General features: G+C 43.7%; 1 protein-coding gene across 2 annotated transcripts; it reads right to left on the reverse strand.

Moving 5' to 3' along the window:
* Nucleotides 1–8,127: 8,127 nt before the first annotated feature.
* On the reverse strand, nt 8,128–14,032 carry kcna2b (potassium voltage-gated channel, shaker-related subfamily, member 2b). Of its 2 annotated transcripts, none has more exons than XM_018760151.2 (3): nt 13,795–14,032; nt 12,482–12,897; nt 8,128–11,181 (listed from the first exon to the last, which is right to left on the reverse strand). In XM_018760151.2, the coding sequence occupies exon 3, from the start codon at nt 11,072–11,074 to the stop codon at nt 9,587–9,589; it is 1,488 nt and encodes a 495-aa protein (XP_018615667.1). In that variant the 5' UTR covers nt 11,075–11,181; nt 12,482–12,897; nt 13,795–14,032; the 3' UTR covers nt 8,128–9,586. The 2 variants fall into 2 exon arrangements, with proteins under 2 accessions (XP_018615667.1, XP_018615666.1); XM_018760150.2 differs by having other exon boundaries at nt 12,482–13,029.
* Between the last annotated feature and the right edge of the window lie 520 nt (nt 14,033–14,552).

Consider the following 14,552-nt stretch of genomic DNA (forward strand, 5'->3'; position numbering starts at 1 on the left):
TTAGAAGCCCAGGGCATGTGGTAGGTTACATGGACAGGAATGCACACACACACACACACACACACACACACACACACACACACACACACACACACACACACACAAACACACACACAAACGCATTTTCCGAACGGCTTGTCCCATTTGGGGTCGCAGGGAGCCGGAGCCTAACCCAGCAACACAGGGCATAAGGCCGGAGGGGGAGGGGACACACCCAGGATGGGACGCCAGTCCGTCGCAAGGCACCCCAAGCAGGGGCTCGAACCCCAGACCCACTGGAGAGCAGGACCCGGTCCAACCCACTGCGCCCCCCTGGACAGGAATATTATATTATAATATTAGCTTTATCCTTTTAAATGACAAATAGTAATATTCAAGAAAAGGACATCTTAAGCTACAGCCCATGGTGGCCTATAAATACATTGCCATACAGCTGAAGCTAAGCTGGGACAAACTAGTTTTTAGAGCTTTTGCTTTGGGTTGTACTGGATTCCTATCCATGTAACCTATCACATGCTCTGGGCTTTCAGGATGGTCTTCAGCCCACAGTGAACCAGTCACAGACAGGTGGTAATTGATAATTAAATATTGATTAATGGTTCTTTGAAAGGTTATTTGGTATTCAAGGTTATGAAGGTAGATATGCATGCATTAAAATGATTATATAATTTTCTAATACAAAGCAACCGCATCTAACCAAACCAGGACAGTCAGAGACTTTCCAAAGATGGAAACTGGATTTATGCAAATAATTTACATGACAGCGTACGCACACACATTTTCTGAACCACTTGTCCCATAGGGGGTCGCGGGGAACCGGAGCCGAACCTGGCAACTCAGGGTGTAAGGCTGGAGGGGGACACACCCAGGACAGGATGCCAGTCCATCGCAAGGCACCCGAAGCGGGACTCGAACCCCAGACCCACTAGAGAGCAGGACCCGGTCCAACCCACTGCGCCCCCCTTACATGACAGCAATCTATGATCTATACAATGAGGGTAAAGGCCAAGATGATTTTTCCAGTGTAGTTTATTTTAAAATACTATGTTTACTGCTAATATTACAAAACATTGTTAGATTTTCCATGAAAATATAGATTAAGTCAAATAATTTTTTTAAGATATGGTTTAGGAGCCATTAAGCACCCATGCATAACGGAGAAAAAAAGAAAAAAAAAAAACAGCAGACATAAGAATCAGTGAAACTCAGTGTTTTAAAGCAACTTTTAGTTATAGTGCTGTAAAGAGAAGACCAGGCACGTGGCTTTGTGGTGGCAAGAATTGTAGAATTTGGAAAATACAATCAGCTTCAGAGCTAAAACACTCCACCAGCTCTCAACAGATTCAATATGGGATACTATTAATGTTTTGATGGTGTTTCATTATTATATTATTATCCAAAGCGACTTACAAAGCTCAAATTTTATACACCATCTATAGTGCTTGAATTGTCCATTTATAGAGATATTTTTTTAATATTTACTGGAACAGTGCAGATCAAGTACCTTGTTCAAGGGCTCTCGCTGGAAGTCAAACCTGAAAGCTTTTTGTTAAAAATTGAAGTTCAAACTGTAGCAGGTACTTTTAAATGCCTTCATTGCACATTAACAACACACATTTTTTCCGAGTGTAGTTTAAATGTAATATAAGGCAGATCATGGAATTATAGACATCCAAGAGACAGCACCATGTCTTAGGCAACAAAAAGACACACACACACACACACACACACACACACACACACACACACACACACACACACACACACACACACACACACACACACACAGACTTTCTGAACCGCCTGTCCCATACGGGGTCACGGAGCCTACCCGGCAACTCAGGGCGTAAGGCCGGAGCGGGAGGGGACACACCCAGGACGGGACGCCAGTCCGCCGCAAGGCACCCCAAGCAGGACTCAAACCCCAGACCCACCAGAGAGCAGGACCCAGTCCAACCCACCGTGTCACCGCGCCCCTGGCAACAAAAAACTTACCTTATAAAACAAAAAAATGTGTCACGTACTGGGTGAGATCTTAGGTGACCTCTTAATTGTCCCCTTAACAGTGACCACTGCAACCTGTGTTCTGGGACTTTACACAATGAAGTTATTTTGTGCAGTAACATGGCACTTCCACAGTTTAACAAAAGTTAATAAAACTCCATCAGCCTACTGGATTTTGTTGCATACTGGGCATTCTTGTTATTCAGATTATAAGGATAGTGCTGTTAAAAGCAGACTTTTCAGATGAAAAATTAGCACTGAAATAATCTCACTCACTTTTGTTAAGTACTTGTGCTGATCAGGGTCATGATGGTCTGGTGCCTATCCCGGAATCAGTGCGTGCTAGACTTACGGGTGGTTGACCCTGGAGAGGCCACTCTAGTCCCTTGCTGAGTAGCCATCCACATACACCCCACACACAAACACACACATGCATGCGCAAGCATCTAAACACAACTGAATTTGACAGCCCTTATTAATCCATAAATCCATTCATTCAAGAATCCATTTGTTTTTCAGCACCTGCTTAGCCACTCAGGGTTGTAGTGATAGAGCCATATACACACATCCAGACAATAAGAGAAATCTGGAGTCACTATTCACCTGCAAAGCATCTGATTGTGGGAAGAAATTTGATAACCAGAGTAAACCCACACAAACAGAGAGGGGAAAAAAAAAAAAACTTGGGAGAGACAGAGTGGATTCAAACCTGCAACCCTGGAGGGATAATACTAGATTTGGACACCAGCAGTTGTTTTAATCTTCCAAATCTTTTCACCTTTTGGAAGAAGAAGCAGTTGTGGTACAAATATAAATCATGCTAATTAGAAATTAAAATGAAAGTCATTTGCACTGGCATTTTTGCAATTACATCTCCACTGCTTTACCTTGAATTCCACCTAATTTACTGTGTTGTGACATATATAGTATATAATTCAGCTTTTGAAATGGGTAAACAGCTGTAGGTAACAACATTGTAAGGTGCTTTGGAGAAAAGTGTCCACTCAGTGAATACACACACACACACACACACACACACACACATTTTCAGAACCGCTTGTCCCATACGGGGTCACGGGGATATAAATATACTGAGATCTCACAGCACCGACTTTCAGCAACACTGAAACACCACCCACCTCCTTACACTCTGTTACTGCACTGATACACTGATCAACACACAGAGCTCTGCTTCATACACCGTACACATGTAGTCAACACTGAGAACTTAACCCTTCATACTGTACTCTAGTTTACCACACTAACTGCATATACACCATACTGTATATACAGTATATATACACTGGCATACTTCATACCTTGATACCAAATTTGCTCTTTCATATTAATTAGAATTCTGTTCTATTGACCACTAAGACTACTCAGTTCTACAGCATTAAAAAATCAGGTCTATCATTTTATTGCTTTGTATAATCCTTCCGCTGCAATATTTTTTCTTCATTTTGTCACACTAATACCACAATGTTCCAGTGTACCACTTTGACCCACAGAGCAATATTATTATTAAAAATAGTCTTAGTGTGTTCAATAAAAGTAAGCAAATATGAAAAAAAAAATCTGATTATATTACATGTATTTAAGGAAGTATCAATGTATTTGATTTACAGCCAGTCCTGTTGTTTCCAAAAATTATATCGGTAATATATGTCCTTTACTGTGTTTGCAAGAGGAGCAGACAGAACCTTGGTTGCTCTTTATACCATCTGCAAAGTTCAGAAAGTGTGTGCAAAAATGAGTGAAAGATAGTTCCGTGAAGGAAACAGAAAAGAATATAGAAAAGAAAACGACCATAACGGACGGTCAAGGTCCACATTTTATGTGTTGCCATCATCGGATCCAAAAGGAATGGGTGGTCACAAAGTTAAGGTCTGGGAATCATGTTACAGAGGATGTCTCTAACTTCGGACAGCTTACGCTACACATTCTGTTTTTGCAGATCTCTTTGGGGAAAAGGATGAGAGAAAATGCATTAAATAATTTAAAAATGAGGCGAAAGCCTTCCTAAGTGCAGTTCCACGTGATGCACGCTCTCTCTGCAGTCAGAGATCGCATGCGTAGCAATCTAAAAATTCCCAGTCGGTCCTTCACATTTACAATTGGCCAAAGTGCTTTACAAAGCCTCACTTTACACCAGCCTAATCAAATAGAACCCTGCAGATCAATGTCTCTCAGCTGTTTTTCCAGAACCTTCCTTGGGGCAGTCCTCCCTTTACAGCTGTGGTAAAGACAGGTGTCTCAGTGAGAACGGGGCCCAGCCTGATTCCCGAAGCCACACCCATAGCTAAGCTGTAAAAATGCAGATGGGCCAAAAGTGTACGGTATCGCGCAGACATCATCTGTGGAAGCAAGCTCAACAATAAACATGCTGCTTAGATGCTTACTGAGCAACATACGCCAGCAAGCATCGGCCACTTATCCACGGCTGGCGGGAAATTAGCGCTCTTCAGATATCCCCATGGGATCAAGACCCCCCCAGGAACATTCTGGTTATATTTAGATGCTTTGCTTGTTCACTAAACCTCAGACTGCATCTTTTTCACTTAGGAAGGATGGCAGGAGCAGAAATGTGCAGAAAGGCATGTAGCTAGTGTCTGTACTTCGCAACTCCAAACAGCTCCATTTGGAGCAGCTTTGAAGATGGGCAAATGTCAACAATAAACGCTATTTCTTCTAAGTATTTTTAGGAGAATACAGTAACGGTACCACACCCTCTCAGTCACACTCATCAGTTAACTAGATTCGAAACCTCCGTTTTGAAGAGCTTTTGATAACAAAGCAGAGACCCTCAAGCTACAGTATGCAGACTGTAAAAAAGCAAAGAACCTTGTAAACATCTCCCCAAGAGCCACTCACGGCTTCAACAAGAACTGCTGAGACTTAGAGACCATGTCTGTAATTGTTACCGTTCACCACCAAGACAGACTCCAGTGATTAAAAAGAAACAGCAGACAATATTTTTGGTTATAATCATGTTATTATTTTCATCATCATTGCTATCGGTATTACTTGTATGACGGTTATAGTAATTTGGAAGGATTACATGAACTTTGATTTCAGTCTTTTTGCCCTCCATTGAATTGTTTTTGACTCTTCCCGTAGTCCTGGTAAAGTGCATCATTGAATGTGCTTTCCAGAGTTACATCCACAGATAGATGGCATGTAAGACTTTTGTTTTTTTCCAGTTCATTTTATGATTTGTCTTTATTCTAGAAAAAAAAAAAAAAAAATCAGCTTTATACAGACATTGTGAGAAGTCAGGCCACCTGGATGACTAAGCTGGGTGGGTCCAAAATATCCTGGGGTCACACCAGACCACGATGTCATGGGTGGTCATAAACAGAGGCTTTTGTGCAGGAATTCCAGACCTCCTCAAGCTCCAGCTGGCATTGGACAGACAAACCTCTTGGCAGTTGTTGATTTCCTGGCTGGAATAGACTACTGCTGGCAGCAGCAAAGATGTGTATATCAAGGCTGGGGAGGGGCCACGATGGACGCTCCAGAGCCCACAAAGTTCGCACCATGCCCTTGGAACAGAAGCGGCTGCCTTGTGACTTCATGGACACTGCTCCTCTATCATTCCAGTATCGCTTATCACTGCAACAAGGAAGAGGACCTGGGGAGAAGCAGCCCAGCTAACACACCAGACATGTCACGCACAGGTCTTCTGACACACTCCAAACAGCCCACTTCTGCACACATCCGGCTATCATTTTTTAAAATAATTTTCCATGTATGTATGGGGGTTGAGTGATGGGAGGGTGTGTCCACTTATGTAAGGCCCTTTCCATCTCTTACTCTGGAATGTTCCCGGTGAGCCTTTGATGAAAAATGTCATCCAATTCTTCCTCCCGTTTGAAAACAAGTAGAGATTCTACAGAATGCGTCAGTCTCAAGGATTTGCAGTGACAACTTTGACAGGCATAGATTCCAGAACAATCTTGCATGCAAGTTTCGCTTTCTTATTGTGCTTAAAGTTCCCCAAATCTAAACCTATTACTACAATATCTGTTACAATATTGGTAATCTTATACTGGATTATTAGGATATGATTGTACCTAAGAGTGCTGTACAAACTGGGAATAACTGTACATGGCAAAAGGCATATAAAGTAAAATCCTGCATTTAAGATATTGATAAAAGCAACAGTACTGTCTAATATACAATAGTCAAAGCTCTGGTTGTGTGGAGGACAACATACAAAGGTTCATACAGTTTAGTGTTTCTCTATATATGAATTTTAAATGTGCATACTAGTACACTTAGGCAGGTGTAAAAATCATGAGATAAATCAATCAAGGCCAACAGTCCTCAGCAGCACTGATCATAAATCCACAGAATTATGGGCATGAGTCCAGCCCATGAAAGTCTTTAAAAAAGTGAATTGGTCCAAAATATGTTAGTAATTGGTCGCTGGGGTCTCCATTTTTGAAAGGTGGGTCCAATCCCCATTCAGACACATTTGGAAAAGCACCAATGCATACACGCACACTGACCCACAGACACCATCTACATCAATGGAATGGCTGGAAAAAGTGTCTTTTGTGTGGTGGTGGTGGTGGTGGTGGTGGGGGGGGGGGGGGGGGGGTGGAATTGGTAGTAGGAAAGTGCTTCAAAGTCACACACTGGATTCCCTGTTTCAAAAGTGCTGGGTTGTTGCCTGAAGTCCTGCGCTCCTGGTCCTCAAACTCAGCTGGGTAGAGATTCTACATCTACCTATCCTTTTTGTCAAGTAAACAGTACTCCTAGCTCCCACATCTGCTGCCCCCTTCTATCTAAAATAATCAAGGACAACTACACTCTATATTCTAAGCCCATAAACTTAAACCCCACCTGGAATGAGCTCAAGTTGCTCAAAGAGATTTTCACGTCATCAGAAGTGCATCCCTCTCATCCTAACATTGCAAAGGCCACCGCTTACTGTTTCCAGATCAGATGCCCAGCTGTCAGTTGAATTTATTTGAGTCACAACTGCTGGGGCCTCCCGTTTCAACTATTGCTAGGGGCATGTACGTCCGGACTAAAGCACAGCATGTTCCCATGTACGGTGTTCCCGGAAGCTCACCTGGTGCGGACCGGATGACACAGAGGTATCGATTCCAGTAGGGAGTACGATGGCCAAGAGATGGCCATTCTACATTCCTCTGCATGTTGTTCATCTGAGAAACAAGAACCCGGGCATTTACAAAACCGCATGGGGCCATGCTGCTCCCCTTTGCTAAGAGGTGATGCCGGTTTCAAATGTAGCTTAGCTGCAAGGAGGAATTTCAAAACAACAACAAACACATCTTGATGTGTAGCTTTGATCTGAACCGTGAGTCCAGTACAAGAAAGGGGGCATTGCATAGGACTGGATATGAAAAGTGCAACTCATTAGCAAATAACTAGTATATGATAGCTGATCATTGTTACAAACCATTCGTAGGAACAATATCAATTAGGTAAACAGATACATTCATGAATGAAAATACACCTAAAGACTTTGGAACATGTCACCCTCTCTACTTTACCACACCGTATCAGTGTGCCGCATAGAAGGTAATGTACTCTAATATGATGTTATCTATTTATATATACTTTTCTATAATTCCCCATGATTTCAGCTGGGCCTTTAGCTGGGTCCCTGAAAAGCCATACGATGGGCAGTTAAAAACGTTGGTGCAAAAGATCCATGTCACACATAATCTTAACGTGATTACCTACGTAGCCCCACTGATGTGAAAATTTTGCAAAAAAGGTGATGATTACTGCCACCCCTGCATTCTTCCCGAGGGTGCAGCTGGGTGGATAGAAGTGGGTAGGCATTGGACAGCCTGCAGCACTGCCATTACGCTCACTGTCATACCACGTGTCTCTCTGACAACGTCATCATGAAAAGCCTCTGGACCTGGACTATCGTATAAGTGCTCTCAATAAGACAAAAATTAAAGCAAGATTATAAAAATTTAACATGACTTTTAAAAAAGATCTATATTTATATATTGCACATAGCCTTAATGTCTCACAGAGAAAAAATATACAGATATTGATATTCATTACTAGTGTTTCTTTATAATGTTATGTATACAGAAATGCATGCTACAAAGGAAATTTCTAGGGCATGCATTAAGATTTGCAGAGTATCTCCTATCTGTGGAAAAGCAGACTCTGGAGGACTCCCGGTTTGTTGCAGGTTACACCAGCCTCTGAGGCTGAACCATATGCACTAAAAACAAACCATACGTGAATACAAAATTTTTAAAAAAAGTGCTTTGACACAGATGCTAGAAATGTACATTGAGCGGCAGTAAATTAATCTTTGGTCACCTGAATAAAGTGTTAGCAGTTTTTTAGCTCAACATGTGAACACCGCAATACGGGAGATGTATAGCTATATACGCTATGCTACGTGGATTGCAGCAGGTGAAGTGAGGTGGGGTGTGGAAGGATATGTGTAGAATGTGGGGGAAATGATGGAAAAGAAAGAACTGTCTGCATGCCTGCCATCTTTTCCTTTAGTCCTTCTCCCCCCAGGTTTAATCCTGACATAATGCAATGAGAGAGGGAAAAGCGTTGTAGCTTGCCTTGGTTACAGAACCCCCATGGCAGGATGGAGTGCACCTTCTGCTGAGGACCAGCCACAGGAAATGGATCAGCAAACAGAAATAAATAAATGAGCCGTTAAGAGACATTCACTCTGTTTTTTTTTCTTTTAACTATCTCTCCCCCAAGTGTGCCTCACACAGATGGGAGGGAAGAGGCTTGCACCATATACATCCGTTGGTTCCTTCTTGCAAAATCTGATAGAAACTCTGCAGGAAAATAACCACAAAAAGGTATGACAGGAAACAGCTCTGCAATCAGATTCTGACGTCGACTTGTTTTCCCTGCGTGGTTTGAGTTTCCAGCGGGCACCTGTGAGTGACCCTTCTGCACTGTGGTCGAAAGTACTGTATTTCAAGTGTCCGGTAGACAGCTCCTCCCTATAGTGAAAATCACCTGTGAAGGCATTCTCTGAAGGGATGAAAACTTCCTTTCACTTTCGTCATTTTTTTTGCCCTCAGTGAAGTCAAAGGTGGTGAAATTAGAAGCTGGTAAATGGTAGTGTTGATGTTTTGCTTCTCCCAGGAACAAAACCAGCCTTTTATGATCAGTAAGGGGTTCTAGGAAAGGTATGAGACAGGAAAAATACAGAAGGGTATGGAATTTACGAGGAACCAGAAGTCAGAATCCCTGTATGCTAAGTTTTAATGTTCTATTCAGCTACTTGTTTGGCTACTGTTGCAAGCAGGATATCAACTACTGAACAGTCACACAGAAAAGACAAACTCCATGCAGACACCAAAACGAGGATGCAGAATCTTCTAGTGGTTAAGACATGATGAAGGTCCAGGGCTAGTTTGAAAGGGTTGAGGGAGGTGTAGAGCATATTGTTCAGGGTCCTCTCTACTGATCCTCTGCTCCCAGTGGAGCATGGCTGATATCCATTTGGTTCCACTTGAATGGGTCCCAAGTCTTTAAGAAATGGGCAGCCCTTTCTTTTTCATCCCACTGCCCCCAGAGTTAATTCAGTTGCACTGTGTGGTTATACATCCGTGAGCATCTTGGTGATGTTGACATAATTGGTGTTGGCCAGTGTGCAGTTGGCTGTCTTAAGGTTCTCCTCACGGAAGTCCTCCCTGCTGTTGTTCACTGCCTCTTGGATCTCCATGTAGTCTGACTTGCTCATGGTGGAGCCACTCCGACTTTTCTTCAGGTCCTCAGTGGAATCCATCTTTGGGACACTTGTGACCTGGAGGTACTGGGCCTGCTCCTCACCTTCTGTCTCGCGGTGGTAGAAGTAGTTGAAGTTGGAGACGATGACAGGCACTGGCAGAGCAATGGTAAGTACACCAGCAATGGCACAAAGTGAGCCCACAATTTTGCCTCCAATGGTGGTGGGGACCATGTCACCATAGCCAACTGTGGTCATGGAAACCACAGCCCACCAGAAGGCATCAGGAATACTGATGAACTGGGAGTCTGCCTCATCTGCTTCGGCAAAGTACACAGCACTGGAGAAGAGGATGACTCCAATGAAGAGGAAAAAGATGAGCAGGCCTAGCTCACGCATGCTAGCCTTCAGCGTCTGACCCAGAATCTGGAGCCCCTTCGAATGCCTGGAAAGCTTGAAGATTCGAAAAACCCTGACCAACCTGATGACTCTCAGAATAGCTAGGGACATAGCCTGTTGCCCTTGTTGACCATCCTCTGGACTCTCTGCCAGTTCCGTACCCAGAGTTATGAAGTAGGGAATGATGGCCACAATGTCAATGATGTTCATGATGTTGACGAAGAAACCTGCTTTACTGGGGCAAGCGAAGAATCGAACCAAAAACTCAAAAGAGAACCAGATGATGCAGAGGGTTTCCAGGATAAAGAAGGGGTCAGTGAAGTAAGTTGAATGGTATGTAGATGTGGTGTTGGAGATGGGTTGGTAAACTTTATGCATCTCTTCCTCGTCATTGCGGAAGATAGGCAGGGTCTCCAGGCAGAAGCTGACAATGGAGATGAGAATGACCATTACAGATATGATGGCGATAATCCTGGCTGGACCTGAGCTTTCAGGGTACTCAAACAGCAACCACACCTGCCTCTGAAACTCATTCTCAGGCAATGGCTTTTCCTCCTCTTTGATAAAGCCCTCATCTTCCCGAAAAATCTCAATAGCCTCCTCTCCTAGCTCGTAGAAGCGAATCTCCTCTGAGAAGATGTCCAGGGTAACATTCACTGGCCGACGCAGCCTCCCACCCGACTGATAGTAGTAGAGGATAGCGTCAAAGCTGGGTCGGTTGCGGTCAAAGAAGTACTCATTCCTTAAGGGGTCAAAGTAGCGCATCCTCTTCTTGGGGTCCCCCAAAAGGGTGTCAGGGAACTGTGAGAGGGTCTTGAGCTGTGTCTCAAAGCGCAGGCCCGAGATGTTGATGACCACCCTCTCACAGCACTCATGGTCTGCCTCGGGATCATAGGTGTCCTGGGGCTGGCCGGGGTGGGCCACCGTCTCGTCTGCTGGGTCCCCGGTGGCCACTGTCATTTTGGAGATTCAGAGGGTAGTAAGGCCTGTTCAGCAGTGCCTCGTGGTGTGTGCTCAGAGAAAAAAAATGGTTTGAGTGCTAGTGCCAGTGTCTCGGCTGGATTGAGCTGAAGGATAAAAGATAATAGAATAAGAAAAAAGAGAAAATACTACATACCAGACTTTATTTATGTTACACACCAAACATACATCATGTTGTTGCCTTTTTATATTTCAAAAAAAAAATTAAGGAATGCATTTTTTTTCCTTGCTATGTATTCTACAATGCAGCTTAAACTTATAGAAAAGCCTTCGTAATGTGACATTTCATGAATGAAGCAAATTACGGCACTCGATATTAGAAAACATAAAGAATTTTGTAGAGGTATTTCAGAACTAAAACTTATTTCATATGGTATTTGGATCTAAGCATATATTACACCATTGACAATAAAATCTTTAAAAGGGTATGACAAAAAAAAAAACACAGTCATAATGTGAATACTACAGAGGAAAGAATGTGAGCCTGCAGGAAGAAATGTGAACATGCAGGTCTATAATTAAGAATTATATATTAAAAAGAAGTAAACTATACATTAAGAAATGCTGATACATGCCTCTGCATTCAGTACATTAGTTTTCAGCAAGAAATTTGATTGCTGCATTTATATACAGTAAGCCCATATAATACCATGTTGAAACAAGGCACTGTTGCAGAGTGCACCAAAATCATAGATGAAAATTTCATAACCACCCAACAGTGATAACAACCACTGCTACATGTTTACTCATCAACATAGTGACGAAGGATTTATTTCAGGGCATTTTTCACATATAATATTCCTCTGCAACAGATGACTCAGTATGCTAGAGAAAACCACATTATTACTGACCTTATTTATATCATGTATGCATACATAAGTTATTTGGCTATGTGGTTATGGTTTGCTGTTAAATATAACTGGTACTAGCACAGCTGGAAGATTACTGTAGTATATGTAAAACACCTCAGACGCATTCTAGGACCGAGACTGCAGACTTTAAACACATGGAGTGATTCAACATGATTTATCGCACAGATAAATCAGCTATTAATATTAATATATATATATGCATGTATATATATTCTGCATCTGGAAAATGAATAAAATCTGTATAAAACTTACCATCGGCTGTAAACTTTCAAACTTTGAACGAGCATTATACTTTTAGTAAGTTAACGCACTAATAATCCGTGCGGATGTAACTGCAAATCAGGAATTTTGCGCACCTCTGAGAATATTATAACGATAATGATCATTAGCACCCTGATTTACTGCAGCGCGCTCATTCAGATGGCAATCCTGTTGAAAAAGGCCATAAATTACCTTTCCAGTCATCTTCAGCGAATCTTAATTTTGCGAGTAGTATTAAAGAAAAGTGTCTTACCTGCGGATAGGGTGTCACCTTCAGCTAAACCCGGCGATATCCGTTAGCGGGGGGTCGCCGCGGAGTTCTCTGTAGATGTTTACTTCTCAGAAATATAATAAAAAAGCAGACGCGCGCGCACAAACGTCTGCGTCAAACTCTCGGGTCTCGTCCCTTCACAGTACCACGGACCCCAAGCGCTTCCACTCCCAGTCGGTCATCGCAGGTGCCGCTATGCAGCAACCATCATCCTTCCCGCAACTGGCGCGTGGGAACGGCGCGCGGGAGGGAAAGGGGGGGGGGGAGGCGGGATGCGGGCGAGTCCGCTCTCAACAATATCAATAGGTGTGCCGCTGCCGCGTCCAAGGAGGCCGAGGACTGGGGGTTAAACACTACCGTGGACGCTGGTGCTCTATCCTTCCCCCATAAGCATCCCTCTGGAAAAAAAAAAAAAAAAAGCTGCGAAGATGCTAAGATCAGCAAAAGCGGCCGCCCCCGGTGTCCTGAGGAGGCGTGACGTCGCCTGCAGCAAACGGCGGCAGAAGGGAGTCCTCAATGTGCTCTGGTATCTGCAAAGGAATAAGCAAGGCAGGTTGCAGCCACAAACCTCTGCATTCTCTGTGATCTGCAGCTCAAAACAACCACGTTTTCACTGTTCTCAATTCTGGAAGCGAACAAGTCGCCATTAACACCATTTTTTTGGGTGGCAACGGAAAAATTGCAAGGGGCCGCTTTAATTGTGGTAATTTGCGATTATTATTGCTTGTCCGCCCTTTTTTTTTTTTTCAGAAAATATTTTTAAATTCAATTTAGGGTTAGCAGGATCGAACGTCGATGTGTTCCCAACGCCGACTTCCCGGGGAGGTGTGTGTGTTCCGCTGTTTAAAACACACGCGCATTTTCATTTTGCATGTAATCATGTCACGCGTGTCCGTGCGCAGCTCAGTCCATGCACCGCACCGCAGGCACAGCCCGACGCTCAAGCGGCTTTATTATCCGCGCATCGCCGTTTTCCCTCCAGTACAAACGGATCTGGTGCCGTTAGCTGCCCAAGGCAGGCAGGTACCAAAGGTGCCAACGCTGTCATGCTTCAAGCCAAGTCTCAGTTACTGTGGTAATGGGTGTATCTTACAGCGTACACAGCATCACCATGCACCCCTAGAAACACAAGAATATTATATTGTGTCGCTGTCAGGCACGCAAACCACATCATGCATTAACGTTAGGCAGCATACACTATATTCGACTCTTCATTTCCAGTTTCCTGATTAAAAACAAAAAAATACTAATAAATTATTGTCGCGTGCCACGCTTCTCCATCATCATGCCCTTACTTGCTTCTTCTCCCCCCCAGCGGGTAAGTAAACCACGAGCGCTGCGGCGTTATTTTTGAGGCTGTTTGTAGCAAAACACGGACTTTCTCTTCAGCCTTTTTTTTTTTTTTTTTTTTTACCCGCCTCATAAATTGTCACAAGACCGGTGGTAAATGCCGTTTGAGTCTGCAGTCGGGCACCGCCATGCATACAAAGAGACTGGACGGGGCTTGGCGCGCGCGCGCTCCCAGCCGCACCGTACCACTCCTTACCTTTCCGCCGCGTGGGCACTTTTAAAGGGGCCGCGCCTCCTGGTCGCGCGAGCTCCTCCTGGGCTCCCATACAGGACAATGGCGACGGAGCGCGTCGTGTGGTTACTGCGCCAAAGCTCTGCCTTTCACAGGCCTTTCCTCTTAGAACTAAACGCACTGCCCCACAGTAAGGTTCAATCCCAAAGTGGCTGTAACACACACTTACATTATGGGTGTAACCAACATCTCAGCTATTGAAATACTGTATGACATACTGATGATCTCGTGGCTCTTTTTCAGTTGAAACATTACTTTGGCGCTTTTTTGATCCTTCCTGCCACACTCTTTTTTAAATTTCTTGTGATCAAGGACGTAGCTATTAATTGCAGGTCTGTTGAAGGAATACTAGGGTGTGTCCCCCTCCCTTAAAGAAAAAACACACACACACACACACAGACACAGTCTGAAACCGCTTGTCCCAAGTGGGGTCGCGGCGAGCCAGAGCCTAACCCAGCAACACAGGGCATT

Source organism: Scleropages formosus, chromosome 19 (assembly GCF_900964775.1).
Source record: "Scleropages formosus chromosome 19, fSclFor1.1, whole genome shotgun sequence".
NCBI lineage: Eukaryota > Metazoa > Chordata > Actinopteri > Osteoglossiformes > Osteoglossidae > Scleropages > Scleropages formosus.